Source organism: Bufo bufo, chromosome 3 (assembly GCF_905171765.1).
Source record: "Bufo bufo chromosome 3, aBufBuf1.1, whole genome shotgun sequence".
In the NCBI taxonomy this organism is placed as follows: Eukaryota; Metazoa; Chordata; class Amphibia; order Anura; family Bufonidae; genus Bufo; species Bufo bufo.
Window position 1 is genome coordinate 368,238,656 of NC_053391.1, and position 25,890 is coordinate 368,264,545.

Genomic DNA, 25,890 nt, shown 5'->3' on the forward strand with positions numbered 1-25,890 from the left:
GGTTCTTCAAAGTAGCCACCTTTTGCTTTGATTACTTGCTTTGCACACTCTTGGCATTCTCTTGATGAGCTTCAAGAGGTAGTCCCCTGAAATGGTTTTCACTTCACAGGTGTGCCCTGTCAGGTTTAATAAGTGGGATTTCTTGCCTTATAAATGGGGTTGGGACCATCAGTTGCGTTGAGGAGAAGTCAGGTGGATACACAGCTGATAGTCCTACTGAATACACTGTTAGAATTTGTATTATGGCAAGAAAAAAGCAGCTAAGTAAAGAAAAACGAGTGGCCATCATTACTTTAAGAAATGAAGGTCAGTCAGTCAGCCGAAAAATTGGGAAAACTTTGAAAGTAAGGGCTATTTGACCATGAAGGAGAGTGATGGGGTGCTGCGCCAGATGACCTGGCCTCCACAGTCACCGGACCTGAACCCAATCGAGATGGTTTGGGGTGAGCTGGACCGCAGAGTGAAGGCAAAAGGGCCAACAAGTGCTAAGCATCTCTGGGAACTCCTTCAAGACTGTTGGAAGACCATTTCAGGGGACTACCTCTTGAAGCTCATCAAGAGAATGCCAAGAGTGTGCAAAGCAGTAATCAAAGCAAAAGGTGGCTACTTTGAAGAACCTAGAATATGACATATTTTCAGTTGTTTCACACTTGTTTGTTATGTATATAATTCCACATGTGTTAATTCATAGTTTTGATGCCTTCATAGTCATGAAAATAAAGAAAACTCTTTGAATGAGAAGGTGTGTCCAAACTTTTGGTCTGTACTGTATATGTTATATTTAAATCACAGACTATTTTGGGGATCATCTTAGCGGGAATTTAATCAATTTATTAACCCATTATATTGTCCTCAAAAATGTATAAAATCTTGGTGATATCGGCTATTGCCGTTTCAATCGCCATATAAGGAAAATACATTTGTCTCAGAATATAGTACCAAGGTGCAAAATAAAGTGCATAGTTGGTCATAATTTCACACTAAACCATAATAAAAATAAAGTATAAAATATATAATGTATAACATGTATATAAATTTCATCCAAAAATTTAAAGAGACATAATCCTTTTGTTTTTGACGAGTGTTTTTATTACATCGTCGCTTACAGCTCTTTGGTGTTTTTTTAGCAGGTGGTGCTTTGTTGACAAGAAATGGCTCCAAAGCATCAGCATCCCGGGGTCTTTTTTGTGGGGGTTCCTCACTTTCTGTTTTTTCTCCCAGGGACATGCCTTTTAGTATTAAGGGCCCCTCATGTGCAACTTTTGGATCAGCAAAAAAAATTGGTTGGTGTCTTCTCAGCTGTATCATGGCGGATGTCGTGGTTTTTACGTCTGAAGGCAACTGACCTGAAAAAGCTCCTGGCCTGTGTCATAATGGTTGATTTCTTGGCCAGGCAGCTGGAGTTCCTCAGAGTTTACCTGAATCGGGTTAGAAGGAATGAGCCAATCGACATGCAAGATGAGATACAGTTGACCAGCAGCCGCCGATCAACATAGCGCCGACGCCTATGAATCCTCATGATGCCGTCCAATCTTCTTTCTGAAGTTGTGTGCATCCAACATAGTCACACCTTCATAGATTCATCATTGTGATATCATCCAGTAACATAACAGCTGTAGGCCCAGTGTCCTAGGACATTCTATGCAAATGTGGTGACATCACAATACTCTGCCAGGATGAAGGCCAGATTATTTTAACCACTTAATGGCCAGAACATCTAATATGTTAATAAACTTAGATATATGGATAGTGTTTGTTTAATGGATGCAGATTTTTAGTTCGAGGCTATATAGATTTTTACCTTTACAATACATTTTCTGCTTCACATTTTTAGTTTGATTTGGTTGCTGTTTTTTTTTAATCTGTATAGTTCCAAAATTTAGGGGTCAGGTCTTTATATTATATGAAACACTCTAATCATTTAAATAAAATTACAGAATTTGAGATGCAGATGCTGCAGAACCTCTTTTCTGAAAAGGAAGAGATTCCTGTCCGCCGTTGATTACTTGGATAAGGCCTCATCCTTCTCATAAGAAGGACTACAGTATATGAGATATACACTGCTCAAAAAAATAAAGGGAACACTTAAACAACACAATGTAACTCCAAGTCAATCCCACTTCTGTGAAATCAAACTGTCCATATAGGAAGCAACACTGAGTGACAATCAATTCCACATGCTGTTGTGCAAATGGGATAGACAACAGGTGGAAATTATAGGCAATTAGCAACACTCCCCCAATATAGGAGTGGTTCTGCAGGTGGTGACCCCAGACCACTTCTCAGTTCCTATGCTTCCTGGCTGATGTTTTGGTCACTTTTGAATGCTGGCGGTGCTTTCACTCTAGTGGTAGCATGAGACGGAGTCTACAACCCACACAAGTGGCTCAGGTAGTGCAGCTTATCCAGGATGGCACATCAATGCGAGCTGTGGCAAGAAGGTTTGCTGTGTCTGTCAGCGTAGTGTCCAGAGCATGGAGGCGCTACCAGGAGACAAGCCAGTACATCAGTAGACGTGGAGGAGGCCGTAGGAGAGCAACAACCCAGCAGCAGGACCGCTACCTCCGCCTTTGTGCAAGGAGGAACAGGAGGAGCACTGCCAGAGCCCTGCAAAATGACCTCCAGCAGGCCACAAATGTGCATGTGTCTGCTCAAACGGTCAGAAACAGACTCCATGAGGGTGATATGAGGGCCCGACGTCCACAGGTGGGGGTTGTGCTTACAGCCCAACACCGTGCAGGACGTTTGGCATTTGCCAGAGAACACCAAGATTGGCAAATTCGCCACTGGCGCCCTGTGCTCTTCACAGATAAAAGCAGGTTCACACTGAGCACATGTGACATACGTGACAGAGTCTGGAGACGCCGCGGAGAACGTTCTGCTGCCTGCAACATCCTCCAGCATGACCGGTTTGGCATTGGGTCAGTAATGGTGTGGGATGGCATTTCTTTGGAGCCCTCCATGTGCTCGCCAGAGGTAGCCTGACTGCCATTAGGTACCGAGATGAGATCCTCAGACCCCTTGTGAGACCATATGCTGGTGCGGTTGGCCCTAGGTTCCTCCTAATGCAAGACAATGCTAGACCTCATGTGGCTGGAGTGTGTCAGCAGTTCATGCAATACGAAGGCATTGATGCTATGGACTGGCCCGCCCGTTCCCCAGACCTGAATCTAATTGAGCACATCTGGGACATCATGTCTCGCTCTATCCACCAACGTCACGTTGCACCACAGACTGTCCAGGAGTTGGCAGATGCTTTAGTCCAGGTCTGGAAGGAGATCCCTCAGGAGACCGTCCGCCACCTCATCAGGAGCATGCACAGGCGTTGTAGGGAGGTCATACAGGCACGTGGAGGCCACACACACTACTGAGCCTCATTTTGACTTGTTTTAAGGACATTACATCAAAGTTGGATCAGCCTGTAGTGTGTTTTTCCACTTTCATTTTGAGTGTGACTCCAAATCCAGACCTCCATGGGTTGAAAAATTTTATTTCCGTTTTTTTCTTTTTGTGTGATTTTGTTGTCAGCACATTCAACTATGTAAAGAACAAAGTATTTCAGAAGAATATTTAATTAATTCAGATCTAGGATGTGTTATTTTTGTGTTCCCTTTATTTTTTTGAGCAGTTTCTATTTTTGTGTTGTGCCCACACTGGTGATTACGAAGGGTGTTGTCCAAATTGTACAATCCATTTAATTTCGGCCACCCATTGACACCAGAGTAATATGCAAGTGGTACGCAGCCATAATACAGCCCCCAAAAGTAGTCTATGGGAGCCTTACTGTACCCAAGGGCGTAACTAGACGCAAAATTTTGAAACACCCCAAGTAACTTCCCCAAAACCTCTCCTCCAGCAGCAAGTCAGGAGGAGGAATCAACAGTTTACTAATCAATGGCTGATGAAAGCACCTCCCCAGGCCCTTCCCCTTCAACTACATGCAGCTTCCTGATAGTCCTCTTCTCTCTGAGGGTTTGGGTCCCTATAGTTTAGAATCTTCTGTCTTTACTATAACCTGATCATCTCTCCACATACTGACCTTCCACTTACACACAGCAGCAAAATTAAACAGGCAGTTCTGCAGTGTAAAGCATGAGGGAGATACAGAACAGCAGACCAAGTTTATATGGAGACAGGACTTCCTATACATAATGCAGCTAAGCTACAGTCACTGATCATAGACCACATTGTATTGAACTGAAAATTTACAATAGGCACTGCATATAGGGTTGCCACCCTCACCGGCCAAGCCAGTAATTGCCAGTATTTCTATAGGGACTGTTACTAATGAGTGCTTCCATTGTGGAGTGCTTATAGTACAGCCTTTAACTCCCCCCTCCCCCAATTGTGTTAAAGGGTTTCTGTCACCCCGCAAAACTCATTTTTTTTTTTTTTGGATAGTTAGATTCCTCATAGTGCGATATAGTAGAATATAATGCTCTTACTTACTTTCATGCGGCCGATTCTTTATAAAACGAACTTTTATAATATGTAAATGAGGGCTCTACCAGCAAGTAGGGCGTCTACTTGCTGGTAGCTGCTGCAGAAATCCGCCCCCTCGCCGTGTTGATTGACAGGGCCAGCCGTGATCTCCTCCTCCGGCCGGCCCTGTCAGTAATTCAAAAATCGCGCGCCTCGCGTCATTCGGCGCAGGCGCTCTGAGATGAGGAGGCTCGTATCCTCAGCACTCCCTCAGTGCGCCTGCGCCGATGACATCACCGAAAGAGAAGACGTCATCGGCGCAGGCGCACTGAGGGAGTGCTGAGGAGACGAGCCTCCTCATCTCAGAGCGCCTGCGCCGAATGACGCGAGGCGCGCGATTTTTAAATTACTGACAGGGCCGGACGGAGGAGGAGATCACGGCTGGCCCTGTCAATCAACACGGCAAGGGGGCGGATTTCTGCAGCAGCTACCAGCAAGTAGACGCCCTACTTGCTGGTAGAGCCCTGATTTACATATTATAAAAGTTCGTTTTATAAAGAATCGGCCGCATGAAAGTAAGTAAGAGCATTATATTCTCCTATATCGCACTATGAGGAATCTAACTATCCAAAAAAAAAAAATGAGTTTTGCGGGGTGACAGAAACCCTTTAAGTACACACAAAAAAACTCACCTCATCCATTTGTCTGCACTAAGGTGAACACTCACTGCTCAATGGATGTGCAGGACAGGACCTGCGCTCCAGCATGATGACGTTTAACAGCATTGACTGGAAGGAGCAGGACCTGCGAGACGTCATCACGCTGGAGAGCAGGTCCTGTCCTGAGCTTCCAGTGAGCAGCGAGTGTTCACCATGGCACCATGAAATGGAGGAGGGGGCATTAGTAATTCTGGGGGCCACTAATGGGGGCATTACTTTTACTGGGGGCACTATTAGTTCTGGGGGTGCTAATGGGGGCATTAATATTATTGGGGGCACTAATGGGGGCATTATTAATTATGGGGGCATTATTAATTCTGAGGGGGCACTATTCTGTGGGGCACTAATTGGGGCATTAGTAATTCTGGGGTGCACTATTTGGGGCATTATTTATTCTGGGGGGCACTAATGGAGGCATTACTATTACTGAGGGCACTAATAGGGGCATTATTAATTCTGGGGGCACTAACGGAGGCATTGCTATTACTGGGGGCCATTGTCTTATAGGTAGGGGTCCCACACCTATATCAGGAACGGAGCCCCTCAAAGTGGTGGCTGGAGGACTCCGGTCCAGCCACCACTAAGCCCTCTCCCCATAGAAGTGAATAGGAGTGCACCGCGCCGGCCACTGCTCCCATTCACTTCTATGGGTCCGACGCAAATAGCCGAGCCGACACTCAGCAATTTTCGGAGGCTCCATAGAAAAGGAATGGAGGGCGGCTGCACATGTGCAGTGCGCCCTCCACCACTTCCAGGGCTCCGTTCTGAAAATAGGTGTGAGTCCCAGCAGTGGGACCCGAACCTATCAGACAATGGGGGCATATCCTAGTAATAAGCCCCCACAACTAAACTTGGCCTGTATTTATGGTTGGAAAAGGTGACAACCCTGACCGCATATAATGTATGTGACTGTATACCATTCACTAGGATAAAGGCAAGATTTTTACCAGGTGCTTAGGTTTTTATACATTCGCCTCCTGACTCCTTCCACTGTAGCATGTTCTGTATTTGCTCCATCAGTCAGTCACGCATCACAATGATAACCAGCTCGTGCCCACCCTGCTACATAAAGGGCGGGAGTTTTCTCTCGCGATACATTAGTCATACTCTGAAGCAGGAGGGCTAAAATGGACACAGGACTAACTATCCTAGCAGTCAACCTAACTTCAGATAGCGACAAAGATCCGCCCACCCATTGTCCATTCTAACCGCTGATTGGCTATCACGCTGTCCCTCTAAATGCCGACTCTCGAGCCGGTGCTAGCATTGGCTGAGACGGCTTCGGCGTCATTCTACTCTTCTTTTGTACAACCGCGCGGTTGGCCACGCCCTCTCATTGTTCTTTCGCGTTGCTTATTGGACGGTGATGTGTCCATCTAATCCGGATTTTGGAAGCGCTGCTGGGATTGGGTGAGGCGGTTGAGCACGTAGGCGGACGCTGGGTCGCAGAACAGGAGTGGATCCGGAGCCCAGAAAGGAAAATGGCGTACACGCAGGGAACAAAGAAGAAAGTGTGCTATTATTATGATGGTAAGAGGCGCTAGAAGGGCACATAGTGAATGAGGGGGGGCATCGCTATGGTGGGAGAGTGGTGGATGCGAAAACGGTGCAAGGATCTGACGCGGACGGCAGGGGCTAGCGGGGTCGGGTGTAGGAGTGGGGCACAAGATCCTGGGCACTGGGCATGATTCGGGTCACCTCAGGGCCCTAGTTTTAGTTACTCTGCCAGCCAGTGGTCATGGGCACGGAGAGGGATGGGGTGCCTGCCGCGCCTACGGCCTGCACCCCGCGGAGGGTCCCCTTATTCCAGCACCATGGGGGGGGGGGGGGGGGGCTTTATTAAAAATGAATGGAGGGGGGGGCAGATGCACATGGTAACCAATCGGATCTCTGTTTTTATTTTCCAAGGAGTGTCTAGAAATTGAGAGCCTGAAGCTGATTGGGTGCTGCCCCACTCTGGCTAGTTTTGATACATCTTCACCAGGGCATTTTGTTGCAGTTGTAGAAGTAAATTCTCCCCAACAAACAGCAAAACCAATTCTCAGTAATAATAATCTGTTCTGACCCCTAACTCTGAATTCCTGCACCATAGATGAAAAGAACCCCAAAAACTAACCCTCTGCTATGGCTGGCTGCAGATCGGCCATCTTTTCGGTCACAATTGTTAGGATCTCTGATTCTTCTGTACTGTACTCATGACACTGAGTACAGTACAGAAGACCTTTAGGTAAGGCAAGAACTTAGAAACTCACAGAATCATATCAGGGGAGAAGTGTTCGGTCTGAGAAATGCCGCCATCAAACGGAGAGAGTTACCCGGACTGAACTGATTGCATCTTAGTGATTGATGGCCTCTGTTCTTATCTGATTATGGGGCTATTGTACTGTACTTGCATCATTTTGTGAGTACTGTACAATGGATCTGCAATCGCATATGACCTGACCGTCATAAATCACAATGATGCGGTCAGTTCGGGTCGTAGGAGCCGTGGTGTTTCCTGGGCAGACCAGGGTTATGTGAATCTGCCCTTAAAGGGATTCTGTTACCTCTTTTTACCCTATAGAGATGCGGACATGCACGGCTAGCATGTCCGCAATATACCTGTCCTATAGGGCTGTGTGCTTTTATTGAGTGTAAAAAATGATTTTATATATGGGTAAATCAGCCTGGTAAGGAGCTGTACTAACCATTCTGGAGCCCGTGTCCCCCTGTGAAGGAGCCCTGCACCACCTTTAACCAGGAATTTCCTCCTTGCTCACAAAGTCAGATCGCCGTAATCTCGCGATGCGCGAGCTCACTCATGCGCAGTGCCGGCATAGTTTTTTTTTTTTTTCCTGTGCTGGCATCAGCCTCAGGGAAGGAACTGCACATGCGCGATTACGGCAATCTGACTTTGTGAGCAAGGAGGAGATTCATGGATACAGGCGGTGCTGGGCTCCTTCACAGGGGGACGTGTCTGGGCTCCAGAACGGTTAGTACAGCTCCTTACCAGGCTGATTTACATATATATATATATATATATATATATATATATATATATATATATATATATATAAAATCATTTTTAACACTCAATAAAAGCACACAGCCCTATAGGACAGGTATATTGCGGACATGCTAGCGGCGATCTAGCCGTGCATGTCCGCATCTCTAGGGTAAAAAGAGGTGACAGAATCCCTTTAAAGTGGTTTCTCGGGAGCATTTAAAAAGAAAGCTTTTAGTTCATGACTGATGTCACACACATTGCAGGCTGGAAACTCAGAAGGAGAGGCACCCTGGTGCTTACTGTAAAGTGGGAATAGGAGGGTCAAGAGAAGCTAGTGCCTGATGAACAGCCGCCGCTAAGCATCATGGGGTTGGTGGGAAATGAGTGCCAGAAGCAGCTGAACCTGGACCTCTGGGCCCAGCTGATAAAATGGAAAGAGGATGGACAAACTGAACAAATGAGGTATTAGGAGCAATTCTGTATGGGATATGGGGTAGGATAAGGTGATTTACAAAAATGGAGTTAGGGTATCAGAAAACCCCAAACTTGGCGGCAAATGATTTGTGTACTCCTTTACAAATAACGACCTCCCATTGAAATGAACAGCCCTTCCCCTGTACAATGGGCGCAGCTGTGTAGTTTCGGCACTGGAACTACTGCTGATCGGCGGGGTGTCAGACCCCCACTGATTGATGGCTTTGTAAATGAGTGAACAGCTCCTATAAGGGGTTACACATCCCTCCTTGGCACAGTGCTGGCTTTTAGCCACCAGGCTTCGAACTGCAGTTCTGCCACCCATGAGAGGCAGACATCATGCGGCTGCCACTGGAGTTTTGGGCGCAGTGTCCTTGACAAAATTCCAGGTACAAAATCCGCCTTGTGACTCTTCTCAGGCAGCTAAGACTCTTTCCCAAGCTTAACCTAGGGCAGTGACATCGCAGTCATCAGTCGCATGGCCTAAGCCCAGCTCAGTCCCATTCAAGTGAGCGTGATACCAAGCACAGCCACTATAGGGTGGATGGCGCTGTGCATGGTGAGCTGCGAGGAGGTCCTCAAACAGCTGATCTGCGGGGGTGCCAGCAGTCGCCGATCACATGATCATGACCTATTCTAGGCATAGGACATCAATATAAAAGATCCACACTGCACAAGAAAGACAAAGGTTGACACCTAGCGACCAAAAATATAAGGACAGCCAGCAAAATCACAGCGACTATAAGATGCTTAGATCCTAAGTAAAGCCGTGTAAACACATGATCATGACATAGAAGAGCAATAGCAAGGCTCAAAGGGCAAGTAAAGATACCAGGTGCAACGCGTTTCATCCCCAGTCATCTCTCCTAGCCCCGACTATCAAGAAGAAGAGGTGGAAGCTAGCAGAGGAACAATGTCCTTTAAATATATGCCCAGTAAATGGAAGTAGATCTGAAATAGAGGAAAAATGATAGTCATAATCTTGAAAGGGTTTCGGACCCTACTAGAATTGTAGTTGTGGCCCCAAATATGTTCTTGTATCTTGGTGGATATTTTAACTTTGGAATAAAGATCAAAGTGGGCAATTTATCATCATGGGTGTATTTGAAGTTAAGATTAGAGATGCTATGCTAACCTATGCCAAATTTATGAACGTGGGGCAAGATTTTTATAAAATCGGCACATGTGCCATGTTGCACTTATTTCAGTGACAGTATGCTTGGAGGGGGTGTGGAGTAGCAACTGGCTGTAACATTTTAAAAACTCAAATTTTATCACATTTTATTTGAATCACAGACATGTGCATTCCATGGTTTGATTTTTAATGGATCACGGGAGCATGCAATACTTTGGTCCATGATGTGGACCAAACGCGCTCATTGAAGTCTGTGGAAAAACCACTATCACAGCACGAATGGCATCCATGTTCTGTCAGTGGCTTTTGTGGACCACTGATAGAAGATATTCAGGAGATGAATTTTCAGCTGAGCAGTGTCGGCGGAATACGGAGTGCAGAAAGCGGGCATACGGATCAAATGCGGATTCTTCACGAATTAAACGTGGATGGCTTTTCCATGGACATCAAATAGACACAGAAATGTGAACGATGCCTAAATGTGATTTAAAGGGAATGTGTCATGCAATTTTTTTTTTTGTTCACTTGTCTGGAAACATGAAAAATGTACAGTAATTGTATATCTTCCAGTGTTGACCAGCAGAGGGAGCTAGCATGAAAAAGTGGTGAATTGAAGCTACCTGTTATCTGGTTGCTGCAAAATTGGCCTGGCCCCACCCCTGTACTTGCTGGTGACCTCACACGTCTCTTCCCCTTGTGACTGTGTGGAGGGGGGGGGGGGGGGGGGGAGAGTAGGTCTTTTAAATACCACTGTGCAGCAAGGGATTCGCACACGGACCTATTCATTTTAATGCGTCTGCAAATAAAACGGGCAGCACATGGGTGCCATTCATGTGCTGTCCGCATGCATATATCCGTCCTGCACATTATAGAACCTGTCCTATTCTTGTCTGTTTTGCAGAGAAGAATAGCTTTTTCCATTTATGTGATTGATAAAAATGCGAATTGCCAGAGGGCACTAAGCCCCTGTCTCTGGTGGCAGCCAGTGTTCCCGCCCCTGTCTCTGGTGGCAGCCAGTGTTCCCGCCCCTGCTACAGGATGAAGGCTAGGGTATGCCCTATTTCTAACCACAACATGCAGATCGTGGACCCATTAAAGCCAGTGGGTCTTCATTATGATGCAGGGTGCACACAGTTGGTGTCCCTATTTTGCGTATCTGCTGTTTTTCGGCCCGCAAAATGGACACAGCCTTGTGAATGCACACTGGAAACTTTTTCCATGTCAAAGAATGTTGACTTGGCCCCCACTTTTCCCAGATCTCCATCTCATTGAACGCCTGTTCCTTGTGCTGGAATAACAGCGCAGTGTGAGGCAGATGGGGAGGAGGGGTAGTTTACAGATTGGAAATGGGAGACATCTGGAGCCCAGAACTATCCATGCATGCTCCATGCTGCATCCCATCTGTAACATCAAGTTTGGATTTGTTGGTGCTACATCGGTACCAGAATATTGGGTGCGTCGTGTTTCCAGAGCTTCAGAACTGCAGATCTGAGAGACTATTCACATTTACACAATGTCAAAACTTACAGTATATAACACTTCCAGACTTGGCCAGTTTTTACCTTCCTGACCAAGCCTAATTTCGCAAATCTTTTTTTTTTTTTTTTTTTTTTTTTTTTTATGTGGTAATAACTTTGGAATCCATTTAGTTATCCAAGAGATACTGGGATTTTCTCATGACACATTGTACTTTGTTTTAGCTTTAAATTTGAGTCAATATTTTTTTACCAATCCAAAATTTACTGAACATTTGGAAAAATTCTCAATTTTCTAAATTTGAATTTCTTTACTTTAAAGTCACATAGATTTCTCATAAAATAGTTAATAATTAACATTCACTATTAGTTTCCTTTATGTTGGCATCATTTTATAAATGTCATTTTATGTTTTTAAGACGCTATAAGCTGTACAATTTTTAGAAGGAATTTTTCAACTAGAAAGTGACTTTGAGGGTCTTGCATAATAGAAACCACCCGTAAATGACCCCATTTTAGAATCTACTCCCAAGCTATTAAACCCCCTCAGTCACTGACCGCAGGCCCCCCAGGCACTATTGTCATGTAGCTGCGATCTCTGCACTCACGTTTTAAAGGGGTTATCGAAACCTTTTAATGGCTACCCCCTCCATTATGCCTGGGCCCCGCACACAGATTGTACTTACCCTGCTCCCCAGCACCCGCGTCGCTTCTGATGCCCACACGGCCTCCTCTGCATCTCCCCATCGCATGGATCAAAACATTCTGCAATTTGGGGGGGGGGGGGGTCAGCCAATATCGGGCTGTGACTAAGACGAGCCTTCCTAGCACTGTGGGAGATGGCATTATAGGGGTATATAGTCTGTGTGCGGTCGGGAACTGGTTAATGTGCCCAGGGGTTTCTATAGGGCACATGGATTGTATGCCAGGTGTTTTCATCTGTGTTTATTACCTAGTGATAGACTCCTGTAGTATCCATTAGAAAAGACAGTGTGGTACGGACAAGATCCATTTATGGCTGGTTCACATGTGTGCGTTGGAGACTCTGTTCGGGGCCTCCATTGCAGATTCCGTTAAGGACCAGACATGCAGTACTTTTGTCCAGGAAAAAGAACGGAAGCTGAATGGATTCCAATGGAGTCCGCTCGGTTATGTGCACCGTCCGGCACATTTTTGTTGTTCTGCTCCTCTAATAGACTGGGGCTGTAAACACACATGCCTAGTTGGGTTCCTTTCCTTATGAGCTTACAATCTACCAGGTATCAGTCTAGCTGCTACATAACTTAGATGCATCTACCGCTGGCATAGATTTAGAAAGTTTTCTACGCCTAAAACAGGTGTAGAAAATAATAAATGAGACGGACCGGCTGGCCCGCCCCTTTTTTAGTCCTGGTGTAAAAACCGAATCGGCAAGAGGGATATGCCAAAAATTGCCGTATATTTTATAATCAATTATATTGTTTCTAAAAGATGTTGTGAGCACAGATTAAGGTTTTAACCATGGGGCAATACTCTTCCGAAGCAATCGGTGAGCGAGAAGTTTATAAAGTTGTGATTATTATGGTTCCACATGTGTATCCAAATTCTCTCTACCCCTGCTCGTCCATAGAAGTCCCCTTCCTCAGATGCTGGGCTCCATAGAACCTCCAGATGTCCAGTGCATGTAGACTCATTTATTTATATTCAGTAGTAGTATAATGTTTAGATAACAGAAAAGACTTACTTTAGCCTTATTTTTACCTGTGTTTATAATATGATGTGTTATCCATTAACGTGAGCTTTGTGTTATTTTCATAGGGGACGTTGGCAACTATTACTATGGGCAGGGACATCCCATGAAACCTCACAGAATCCGTATGACGCACAATCTGCTTTTGAACTATGGACTGTACCGGAAGATGGAAATCTATGTAAGATCTTGGTATAAATGATAAGGGGTTGAGGTCATGACATGCCTCATAACCAGGGATCAATTCGGGATATCAGGATAATGAGTCTTCTGTGTCTGTGCGCTTGCATCTGTTTGTGACGGTGCTATACATTGTGTGTATTGCATATTCAATGAGCGAATTGATTTGTTCTTAAGCTGTAAGTGGCTGTCCTCACTACTGAAGAAGCTCCCCCTGCCGCTTGATAGACAGACAGTGGCATAGTTCTGCTGAAATGAAAAAAAAATAAACAGACAAAAATTCTTTAAAAATATAAAAATTCACCTTTCTGACGGGAGTGTTCCTTTAAAGAGCCAGGACAGCAAGTAGGATACATGGCGTGTCCTCCACATCCTAAAAAACAGCCACTTGTTAAAAAAATTAAATAAAATACATAGAATATTTAGTTAAGAGTACATGCTTAAATATTTGTAAGAAAGTGTTCTTTTAAATCTGGCATTGTACCACCTAGTTTCTGCAGCTCAAAGCCTGTAATCTGTATTTAAAGGGAACCTGTCACCGGGATTTTGTGTATAGAGCTGAGGACATGGGTTACTAGATGGCCGCTAGCACATCCGCAATACCCAGTCCCCATAGCTCTGTGTGCTTTTATTGTGTAAAAAAAACTATTTGATACATATGTAAAGTAACCTGAGATGAGTCCTGTCCCTGACTCATCTCACATACAGGACTCATCTCTGGTTAATTTGCATATGTATCAAATCGTTTTTTTTACACAATAAAAGCACACAGAGCTATGGGGACTGGACATTGTGGATGTGCTAGGGGCCATCTAGCAACCCATGTCCTCAGCTCTATACTCAAAATCCAGGTGACAGGTTCCCTTTAAAGGGTAACTGTTATATATATATATATATATAATATTTTTTTTTTTTTTATGTAATTGGATTGGTCTGATGACTAAGTTTACTTTTGTATAGGTATTGAATTACCTAGTAATTGCAGCATGTTCTTTCCTCCCCCAGACATTTCAGTGGTGCGGCTAAAACAGGGTTGCTAGGTGTCCTCCGTCTCCTATCTTCTATATACAGAATACGGAGGACGTAGTAGTGGGCAGTCCCGAACGCTGTGTGTGCGCTCCCGTCGGACCGGGATAGAGCAGATATTTGCGCTAAAAATTTGCGATCAACTACTCAGGAGGAAGAGGGCGTGTTTAAGTCTGGAGAAAGCCGATTGGTTGGGGTGAGGCTCCGCGGTCCTGAGATGAGCCAAATTAATTCTGGGTAGTTAGGCAGGGCGGTCTTAGCCTCAGGGTAAGGGCATCGGTGGCCATCTTGAGAAGATAGTCAGAAAGAAGTCTTGTGAGGAGCAGTTGCTATGGATGGAATCTTATTAAACAAGTGGTATGTGAACACAATAATTAGTGATGATGGATTATCACCACAGCAGCAACAGCATGTATGAAAATGTAATTTTGAGTGAAAATATGACAGTTATCCTTTAAAGGGCTTTTTCACCCTTGGGTCGGACCTGCAGTGGTAATCATACTTGCCTAATCCCCACTCCTGTGTTCCAGCTCCATTACGGCTCCTCAGGTCTCCCTGTGTCAGCATCCTTTTTGATACGGGTCACGTGACCACTGCAACCAATCGTTGACATGTGACCCTGTGACCTGCCACATAGGTGACTGCTGCGGGAGTGTTTTAAGCATGGCCACTGCTGCTCCATTCAGCTCTATGGGTTTGAAGAAGATAGCCGAGTTGTACTTTGCTAGTAAGTGACGTATCTTCAGGATAGGCAACAACCTTCACCCCCACAATGAGCTGTTCGGTTGTAGCTGAGGCGCCAAGCTCTGTGTGCTACACAATTGATGGAACTGTGTAGTTCCAGCACCAACTTCCACCCCCAGAGCTACACTTGACTGGGGGGGGGGGGGGGGTTAGAACCACCGCTGAACAGCTAGTGATGGCCTGTCCTGAGCATAGGCCATCACTTAGTGAAAGCTGGACATCCCCTTAAAGAACTGTCATTATTTAGGTGCCTGGTAACATCAATATACAGTGGATGAGAAGCAAGCAAATGGATATAAAATATGGCTTGTTTGGGGGGTAACTTTATAAAAGTTATTCTGCTTGTGAGAAAAAATGTGACATGTCAGGAAGCAAAAAAAGGAGCAATACTCGCCACTCCTTTCCCCAGCGATTGAGTGCAGCAAGCAGGATTACCCCCTTTAAAGTGTAACTGCCGTTTATTTATTTTTTACCCTAATGGTATAGTACACCCTGCTGTATAAACTGTATAAATGATTTTGTGCTTTTAAAATGTAATCATTTTCAGATTTACTTGATAATAACTCCCACAAATGCATGCTACTTTCTTTCCTATTCTGCAGCCCTATTCTCACAGCGTTGTCATGTGCAGCCGTGTCCTCTGTTGGGGTCCATTCAGACGTCTGTAGAATGGGTCCGTATCCGTTCGGCATAATTGCCCATTCATTTTCAATGGGGCCGTAAAAGATGCGGACAGCACACAGTGTGCTGTCCGCATCTGCACTTCCGGTCCGCGGCTCCGCAAAGAAATAGAGCATGTTCTGTTCTTGTCCGCAGCTGCTGACAAGAATAGGAATCCTCTATTAAGTGCTAGCGGTGTGCGGCGTCAGTGTTTTGCGGACCGCAAAACACTACGGACGTCTGAATGGACCCTTATAAACCTGAGACTGGGGTGCTGTGCTAGCCCTGAGTGTCTGGGCTCGGGCATAAAGTAGAGGGCTGCTTTAGATGGTATCTCCTTAATGATAGCAGCTAGAAACATGCAACTGGTCTTGTTTGAAAGTTGACAGAGGAGAAATCACTGTTAGAAATTGACTCGGGAATAATGGCTTTCAGCTGCATTCACTGCATCCGGATTGCTCCGTACAGTATTAGAACAAAGTTTTATGCGAATCGACTTCAGATGTTTCATCTGAAGTCGATTCGCTCATCCCTAGATACACACTGCTCTGGGGTAGTGGGGGAGGTTATCTGCATTCTGATTGGTCTTGTCTGTCTCTGGTTAGCTGTATGTGAGGGGATACACACTGCTCGGGTGTGGTGGGGGAGGTTATCTACATTCTGATTGGTCTTGTCTGTCTCTAGTTAGCTGTATGTGAGAGGATGCACAATGCTCTGGGGTAGTGGGGGAGGCTATCTGCATTCTGATTGGTCCTGCTAGTTCATGTGCAGAGAGCAAGGGGTTATGGGAAGTGAGGGAAATACAGGATGTCCTCAAGGACAAGGCAAAGATCACCACAGAAAGTTCAGCAGAGGCCATCTTAGGAAGATGCTGAAATAGAGGCACAGAGAAATAGGGTTGCTAAGGGCTGAATACAGACATCAGAAAGGTAAAATGAGCTGAAAAATGCAGCTTCATGAATATCTGCCCTTCAGCATCACAAATGTTAGGAATGTCATTTTTGGTAGTGAAATGGCAGTTACACACTCACTATACAGAGTATGGCTCGTTGACAGTAAATTGCTAACATGGTTTGTGCTGACTTTTATTTTTTCCTTTTACCAGAGACCTCACAAAGCTAATGCGGAAGAGATGACAAAATATCACAGCGACGATTACATCAAATTTCTTCGCTCTATCAGGCCAGATAACATGTCAGAATACAGCAAGCAGATGCAGAGGTGTAAGTACTTATCCTAAAGGGGTTTTCGGTGGTAATTTAAATCTTGGAGATCCCCTTCTTGTGGCAATATAGCCACTTCTCAGGCGCTGTTCTCTGCAGCGCTGGTTCGGTCTTCCTGCCTCTGTTTTCAAACGGCAGCTGTGACGTGCCTGGATACGGCACATGATTGCTGCGGCCAATCACTGTCCTCAGTGGTCTACAGCTCAGGACACTGATTGGCCGCTGTGGTCACATGTCCTATTTAGGGACATCAGTGCTGTGGTGGGTGGGAGCACCAGACCAGCACTGGAGACACTGTTTTGTTTTTTCTATCTTAGTCTTTGTACGGGTTGTCTAAGACTTTTAATTATCTTGGACAACCCCTTTTAGTTCTCCATAATGAAGAGTATGGATTATTATTTATGGTTTTATTCTTTTTTCTCTCGTTCCAGTTAATGTAGGGGAGGACTGTCCAGTGTTTGACGGGTTGTTTGAGTTTTGCCAGTTATCAGCTGGAGGCTCTGTAGGTAAGTGTCCCGTTGGCAGCATGATTTAGTGATGTGCCCTAACTCCACCAAATGTGCTTTATTCTTGAGCACTGCAGTGTCTTAGAGAAATTACACGCAATAGCGTTCAGTTTTAGTGTTGAACCTTGATTGACTGTTCTCTCCCCATACACCTATGGGAACGAGTGTTAGGCCTCATGCACACGGCCATATTTTTGATCTGTGCCCAGTCAGCATTTTTTGCGGATTGCACATGAACCCATTGATTTTTTTTTATGGGTCTGCAAAAGAAAAGCGGACAGCACAGGGATGGTCTGTGACCTTCATTCATAAATTGCTACAACTCATTTGCTACAACAGACATGTCGAGAGTGGCGACGGGTCCTCTCTAAGTGTCCGCAGTCATCTGGTGCCATTGGTGGTGCACACGAGAATTTTGAAGGAAGGAAATGCAAGGTGAATAGCCACTTGTGGTTGGCGTAGGTCGGTGTGCCACATGCTTCCCCATCAATATTTATCACTGCCCCCATTACTGTACTACAGGGGTACACAGATTTCTATATAGCTAATTGTGTCGTGGATGGGCAATATGGAATAACTTTAATTTTTCCTTTTAAAAAGCCTTTGTCTTGATCAGTTTTATTTTTCTTTGGCAGCAAGTTCTGTGAAATTAAACAAGCAGCAAACAGACATTGCCGTAAACTGGGCAGGTGGACTACATCACGCTAAGAAGTCTGAGGCCTCAGGATTTTGTTATGTCAATGACATTGTCCTTGCCATTCTGGAACTATTAAAGTATGTATGCATTCTAATGTGTGTATATTTGCTTGATGTAGATTTTTTTTTTTTATGCCCCCCCCCCCCCCATGCTGACATTTAATGCTGCATTCTTTGTAATCCAGATATCATCAGCGGGTACTGTACATCGATATTGATATTCACCATGGTGATGGTGTGGAAGAAGCTTTTTATACCACTGACAGAGTCATGACTGTTTCTTTCCATAAGTATGGAGAGTATTTTCCAGGCACTGGGGACTTAAGGGTGAGTGCGAGATCCACTAACTAATGGCTCTGATAACAATGTTAATGCATTGGCCCTTTAACTTGCTAGGGATGGACTTTTCCCCCTGACCCTCCCCTTTGCCCTTGCTTTGTTACTGGCTGGCTGGATCACAGCAGTGATGTACCGTTCCAGCCTCTGTGACCGCTGAGGCTTGTGATTGGCTGCAGCGGAAGGGGTTATTCTGGAAATAATAATCACAATAGGTCATCAATATCAGATTAGCGGGGTTCGACACCTGGGACCCCTGCCGATCAGCTGTTAGAAGAGGCCAGCACTTCATGAGCGCCATGCCTCTTCCTAGACCATGTGTTTTCATCGTACTTCAGTCACATGGCCTAGTTGCAGCTCAGCCTTTTGAATTGAATGGGGCTGTGCTGCAATACCAAGCACTGCCACTATACAATGTACAGCACTGTGCTTGGTGAGCTGCTGAGAGCCCCTTGTGCTCACCAGAGCTCTGAGCCTGGCAGCTCCCTGGAACAGCTGATCGGCGGGGGTGCCTGGAATCAGACCCCCTCCGATGCTATACTGATGACCTATCCTTAGGATAGGTCATCATTATCATCTCCTGAGTAACCGATTGAAGGTAAACGCCTGGAAAAACCCTTCCAGAACTTTAAAGGGGTTATGAGGAATTGATAATGATGACCTACCCTCAGGATACCCCACCGATCAACTGTTCCAGGGAGCCGCGGTGCTTACCAGAGCTCTGGTGAACACTGCAGGCTCCTGGCTGTGTTTGGAAAGTATACGTCCCGTAAGTATACACTAACATATACATTTTTACAATGGAACTCTTTTGTGACGGATGCCACTATATGGCATCTGTTATTGTATACATTATTAAACAGATGGCAAAAACATATGACCCCATCCTTATCTGTGTAAATGTGCATTTAACTTCACAAAATCATCAAAACTGAAGAGACCAAAAATCTACAGGTAGCCTGGTTAGCACATTGTGTAATTAGATGTTACAAAAACCTATGTATCCAAATCCCAAACAATGGGAAAATGTGTGAAAATTAGACGTAGGCCTTTATGTAATTAGACGTGTAACTGACTCTTCTCGCCCCTTTTATTTATTTATTCAGCCTATTTAATTATGTCCTGTTAGTAATCTTTAATCGCTTTTAACTCTTTCATTAGGACATTGGAGCAGGGAAGGGTAAATACTATGCAGTGAATTACCCACTTCGAGATGGGATTGATGATGAATCGTATGAAGCCATTTTCAAACCAGTAAGTTACTCTTTTAATTCTAGTAGTAGAATTTTATTGACTGCGCTCTACTTTGGTGTTCTCCATAACCAATTTTTTATTTTGTTTGTTTTTTCCAGGTCATGACTAAGGTTATGGAGATGTACCAGCCCAGCGCTGTGGTTCTACAGTGTGGTGCAGACTCCCTTTCTGGGGACAGACTTGGCTGCTTCAATCTAACCATTAAAGGTGAGAATTGGAATGAAAAGTTAAAGTGTAACTGTCATTCTTTTATTCTTGATAATGCATAGGGACAGTGATACTGACCATTTTTGTAATTTTGATTATTGAAATCGTACATCTCTACTAGAAAAATAGCTCTAAAGTGGCTCATTTTGATCCTTGGAAACGCTCCTGTCTTCTGTTTACATGGCAGTGCAGACTTGCTAACACTGACAGAGGAGCGTTACTAAGGCTCAAAATGGGCCACTTTAGAGCTATTTTTCTAATAGAGATGTACGATTTCAATAATCAAAGTATATTACAAAAATGGTCAGTATCCCTGCCCCTATGCATGATCAAGAATAAAAGAATGACAGTTACACTTTAAAATATGTAATATGTGTACTAATGTGTGATTTACAGTAATGGCTGTGTTGCTAAATTTACCCATAGGCAGTAAGTTTGGTGCCTACAATTTTCCCAATAATGTGACTGTGTTCATACTTGTGGTTTTTGGGTTTTGCTTTTACATCCTGGGCTATCTTTTTGGAAAATGTGAACTTTTTTGCTAAATGTATTTTCAACAATCTTTGCATAAATCAATAGTGCAAGCGAAGGTTAATATATCTTATTCGAGGAAAAATGTCTCCACCTCTTCCTCCCTTTGCTTCCTGATTGATCATTTACCCTCAGTTCACTACTAAAATCTCTGGAGAGATGAAATATCAGCACAATGAGGGGTCAGGTTATATAATGCCCATAGAAGTCTATCTAATCACAGTGCTGGATTCACAGCTACCCCACTCTGTACTGATGGTTTTTATGTCTACCATACTGCTGCTTTTGGGGGTGTTCTACAGAAACCCAGGGGAGAAGGATCTCCTCTTTTCTGTGTGCTGTGTATGGGAGATATCATTGAAGCTAGTCCCTACCCATTAGCTCAGGGAAAACTGAGTTATTTGAGAGAGAGCCTGCAGAGCGCAAACTGTAGCAAATTAATGAAACCAGTCAAGTAATGACCATAAATGTTATACCTCATCTACACACACGACAGCGTACTCTGAAATGCATTACCTTCTGATTTTGCTATTGGTACAGCCTGGATGAGGAATCTTGGAATGTTGCGATCCTAATGATCGTGATAATTAGCGATGAACGAAGCGAGCTTTGGATGCAACATCCGAAATCGCTTCGCTCAAAACTTCAGATTAATGCTGTTCGGAGATCTGTCTCCATACTGCATTAAAAATGTACTGGCTGAGCCTAGGTCAGTTATTTGCAAAGTCGCACGAGACTTCATTGAATAACTTTGGTAGTTTATTTCTGAAGTGGAAAACCACTTTAAAACTTGGACCCGAGCTCTGCTTTGGTTCCAAGGTACCAGACGGAACTTAAGCCAGTTTCGGTATAGCATTAGTCCTAAGTTTTGAGCGAAGCTACTTCGGATGTATCACCCGAAGCTCGCTTTGCTCATCACTAGTGATAATCGTTACTAATCCAACTGCATGAAAACACCAGGGCAGATTTACTAATCCTATAAATGACAAACGTAGGCTGTCTAGACCTTCACCAGATTGGAGACAGTGTGCAGGTAAACATTGAACAGGATGCAGCACTTCCACAAGTGCCATGACCCCTTTAATGGGCTGATTGGGGTGGCGGGAGTTGGCCTTCTGATGATCTGATATTGATGACCCATTCTGAGGAGAGGTCATCAATATCTGTAGCCCATCAACCCCCACTGATGCCATGGCAATTTTTATTTTTTCTAAAGAACCCCCCGTTCGTCCGCTGTTGGCCCCGTATATTTTGGCGCCTTATATTATAATAAGGCGACTCGGTTATACTAGGCGGAGACTTGTATTTTCCCTGGGCGCGGTTATCTTCTCCCTGGCTGTGAGCGCATCCAATTACAGCGCCCCGCTCTTAGCCAGGGAGACTGAGCTCAAGTTCTCTACTTGATGAACACTGCTAATGACTGTACTTTTTTTTTAGGACATGCTAAATGTGTGGAGTTTATGAAGACATTCAACCTTCCATTGTTGATGCTCGGTGGTGGTGGCTACACAATCAGGAATGTGGCCCGCTGCTGGACATATGAAACTGCTGTTGCGCTAGACACGGAGATCCCCAATGGTTTGTACAATTTCTTATTGAACTATGGGTTTTATTTGGAAGGGTTTCGCTTACTTCTCCTATCTTCACTCTGATTTAAAGGGGTAGTCAGGTAATTACAAGTAAGGACTGTTTCACACTTGGGTTGTGGCATTCCTGTTTTTTGAGATCCGTCAGAGGATCTCAAAACTGGGCCAAGTGTGATCAGTTTTGTCCCCATTCATTGTCAATGGGGACAAAAATGATAAGGATGCATTCCGTTTTGTTGCGTTTTTTGACCAGACACAAAAACGTTGCAAGCTGCGGTTTTGTGTCCAGTCAGCGAAACGGAACAAACTCCATCCGGCATGAAAATCGATGTAAGCCAATGGTGCCAGATTTATTTATTTATGTATTTTTTTTTGTTGGCGAAAAAAAACTGATCCCGCGCCATTGACTTAAAATGATTTTCATACTGGATCTGGTTTGTTCCGTTTTGATTTAATACAACCTGATTCGGCCGATTATGGATGTATCCGGATGTATTAAATGGCACGGATCTGTTTAATTCTGGTGTTGAGATCTTCTGCCGGATCTCAAAACCAGAATGCCACAACGCAAGAGTGAAACAGGCGTAAGGCCATGGCTACACAGTGAATTTTTGTAGCACGACTGATTGATTTTAACTATTGAACTACAGGTGCAGTCCAAATGAATACATTCAGTTGAATTCAATCAGTCATGCTACAAAAAGTCACAGTATAGCCAATACCTTTATACTGTATCCTTTTAACTGCTAGATTGGTTCAGATCCTGCAATTGGGACCCCTAGTGGTCTCTAGAACAGGGATTCCATGTGTGCCTCCAGCTGCATGACTTTTGCCAGTATGACTTGCATTCATGGTAGTGCAGTCATTCACTGTTTGACACTGAAGAAAATATTGCTACGTTGAAACCCTCAGTTGTCAGTCAATAGCTACACAGTATCTGAATGGTTAGAGAGAGGGTGCTCTGTCCTCCAATTGGAAATTCTCCCCCACTCTCTTGGAGATATTGTGGGGTTCTGATCAGTTACTGTGGTGGGGTTTTAGGTAGTGTGAATTTGTTTTTATTATTTCAACACATTTAGGGGCAATAGGTAGGTTTTCATATAAGCCTGGCACTTTTTTTTTTTTTTTTTTTAAGGGGTTCAACCGGATTTTAAAATTGATGGCCCTTTGTTAGTATAGGCCTGTGATGGCTAACCTCCGGCACTCCAGCAGTGGTAAAACTACAACTCCCAAGATGTACACTTGCTTGGCTGTTCTCAGAACTCCACAGAAATGAATGGAGCATGCTGGGAGTCGTAGTTTCACCACAGCTGGAGTGCCGGAGGTTAGCCATCATTGGTATAGGCTATTCATTTCTGAGTGGTGGTCTGACACCCTAAACCCCCAATGATCAGCTGTTTCAGAGTAGCTCCAGCACCGGATCTGTACAGTGTGCAATTGCCACAATAATTATTGTCACACTGCTCTCCTTCACTTAATGGATCAGTCATACCCAGATCCCTTATATGAATATTAGCTTTATGCCACATGTGTTTTCCATAAAGAAAACATCACTTTTAGATGTCTTTTTTTATGCAGCTAAAAAACCATATACAGTTGCCTACAGTTGAGTATACCTTTGTCTATGAAAGAAAACTAGGATGCAACACAGCAGCCGGACATAATGAGCAGAAGTATGCTTTAATATAAGTTTAAAATTTATCAAATAGTAATCCCATAATGGGATTTTTGAAAATGTTTACTGTAAAAATTCCAAAAAATTGCTACTGTTTAGTATATAGTTGAATACATTATATTGTGCACTCAATAAAAGGGTTATCCAAGACTATAAAAATGTCCCCCATATGCCGGGCCCCTCTCAATGAATATACTTGCCTGGCTTCCACGCTCCCTGCACTGCTCCTGGTCCCCGCACCGCCACTGCTGCTTCTCCCCGTGCGTGGAGGGTTGGTGCAGCCAATGGCAGGTGGGTATGAGCCTCCCTAGCGTGGCCCGGGAGGCTCGTCCCCACCTGCCATTGGCTGCTCCCCCTGACACTGGATGTTGCGGTGTGGGGACCAGGAGCTGCACGGGAAGCCAGGTAAGTATATTCATTGTGAGCCGCCCGGCATATGGGGGACATTTTTATAGTCTTGGATAACCCCTTTAAATAAAAGTATAAACTACACATATTAGGTATCCACGTGACTAGTAACCTGAAGAATTTATTTCTAAGGTTACTTAGTGTGAAATATGAACGTCATGAAAAAAATATGCCTTAGGCCTCATGCACATGACTGTTGTGTTCCGTTCCGCAAAATGGGGTTCCGTGATCCGTTTCCGTGTGTCTTCCTTTATTTTTGGAGGACCACCAGACATAAAGGAATGTAAAAAAAGGTCTAAGACTGGTTTACCATGCAAATGATAGGAAAAAAGCGGACGCGGATGACAATCTTCTTTTTTAGCGGTCCCATTGACTTGAATAGGGCCGCAAACCGTTTTCCGCGAAAATAATAGGACAGGTTATATTTTTTTTACGGACTGGAACCACGGATCATGGACGGCAAACGGTGCGATAGCCCAGTTTTCAACGGACCCATTGAAAATCAATGGGTCCGCAGAAAAACAGCGCAACGGACACGGAATAAAACAACGGTTGTGTGCATGAAGCCTTAAATATATATTTCCATGGCAAAAAAAAGTGTGTGTGTATATATTCCACCTTACAGGGGATGTCCAGGATAATTAAGTCTCAGAACTCCTAAAATTGCTTAAAATACAAAACAAATATATACTCGCCCGTTTCTCCTACTCTGGCACTGGTTAAATATTCCCGCCGCTGTGTATTAACCAACAGCAGTGGTCAAATGCCTGGATACAGCATGAAACTGCTACGGCCAATCGGTGTCCTCAGCGGTTTACAGCATGTCACCTCTGGGGTTTGTGTAAACACAGTGGCGAGGGTACTAAACCAGAAATGGGTGAGTATATCATGCTTTTTTTATTTGAATAATTAAAAGATCTGAGACAACCCTTTTGTAGCCTGTTTTCCATTTGGTGGTACACCTCTAGTGGAGTAAAAGGGACATAGTGACAGTGAATGATGGAGAAGCTCAGCTGTGATATTGCACATCTCGTGGCCAAATAGGTTATTTCTCACAGCTGTTTAAGTGGCATGTTTGAATATGATCTTTCTCACTTATTAGTAAGTTTATGTGAACAAGTTGGTTTAGTACTTTTAACGTATAGTATTAGTAAATTCACAATTGCAACTAATACCTGCGTCTATAATTAGTTGCTTTTCCACTTTTCAGAGCTTCCTTACAATGACTATTTTGAATATTTTGGCCCCGACTTCAAGCTTCACATCAGTCCTTCCAACATGACAAACCAAAACACAAATGAATACCTGGAGAAGATCAAGTGAGTAACTTGATAATAAAATGAAGTTTGTCCTTTCTGAAGTATTTTTAAAGTAAATGGTCTGGCTTTTGTTGGTTTTTGCTTCAGGCAGCGACTGTTTGAGAACTTGCGTATGCTTCCACATGCCCCTGGAGTCCAGATTCAGCCCATCCCTGAGGACTCTATTCAGGATGATAGTGGTGATGAAGACGAAGATGATCCAGACAAACGTATTTCTAGTAAGTACTATATTTTTCGCTTTATAAGACGCACCCGATAAGACGCACCCCAGGTTTTAGAGGAGGAAAATAAGAAAAAAATTTTTTTCACCAGACCCCATAAATATCAGGACATCCGATCAGACCCCCATATAAGGACATCACATCAGACCCACATATCAGCCCTCTATGTCAGACCCCATCAGACCTTATATCAGCCCTTTATTTCAGACCTCATATCAGCACTTATGAATGTGAGACCCCCATCAGACCTCAGATCAACCCTTTATTTCAGACCTCAGATCAGTCCTCAATGTGAGACCCCCATCAGACCTCAGATCGGCCCTCAATGTGAGACCCCCATCAGACCTCGGATTAGCCCTCAATGTGAGACCCCCATCA

At 44.3% G+C, this 25,890-nt stretch overlaps 1 protein-coding gene across 1 annotated transcript in view; it reads left to right on the plus strand.

Moving 5' to 3' along the window:
* The first annotated feature begins 6,547 nt into the window (after nucleotides 1-6,547).
* The window catches only part of HDAC1 (histone deacetylase 1), a 34,165-nt gene continuing 14,822 nt past the window's right edge, over nucleotides 6,548-25,890 (plus strand). Inside the window, exons 1-11 of the mRNA XM_040424572.1 lie at nucleotides 6,548-6,671; nucleotides 13,009-13,121; nucleotides 16,656-16,773; nucleotides 17,205-17,279; nucleotides 17,915-18,053; nucleotides 18,161-18,302; nucleotides 19,473-19,565; nucleotides 19,664-19,772; nucleotides 21,741-21,881; nucleotides 25,183-25,291; nucleotides 25,379-25,509. Coding sequence (XP_040280506.1) covers nucleotides 6,623-6,671; nucleotides 13,009-13,121; nucleotides 16,656-16,773; nucleotides 17,205-17,279; nucleotides 17,915-18,053; nucleotides 18,161-18,302; nucleotides 19,473-19,565; nucleotides 19,664-19,772; nucleotides 21,741-21,881; nucleotides 25,183-25,291; nucleotides 25,379-25,509 — 1,219 coding nt within the window. The 5' untranslated portion in view covers nucleotides 6,548-6,622. The remainder of the gene's footprint in view (nucleotides 6,672-13,008; nucleotides 13,122-16,655; nucleotides 16,774-17,204; nucleotides 17,280-17,914; nucleotides 18,054-18,160; nucleotides 18,303-19,472; nucleotides 19,566-19,663; nucleotides 19,773-21,740; nucleotides 21,882-25,182; nucleotides 25,292-25,378; nucleotides 25,510-25,890) is intronic.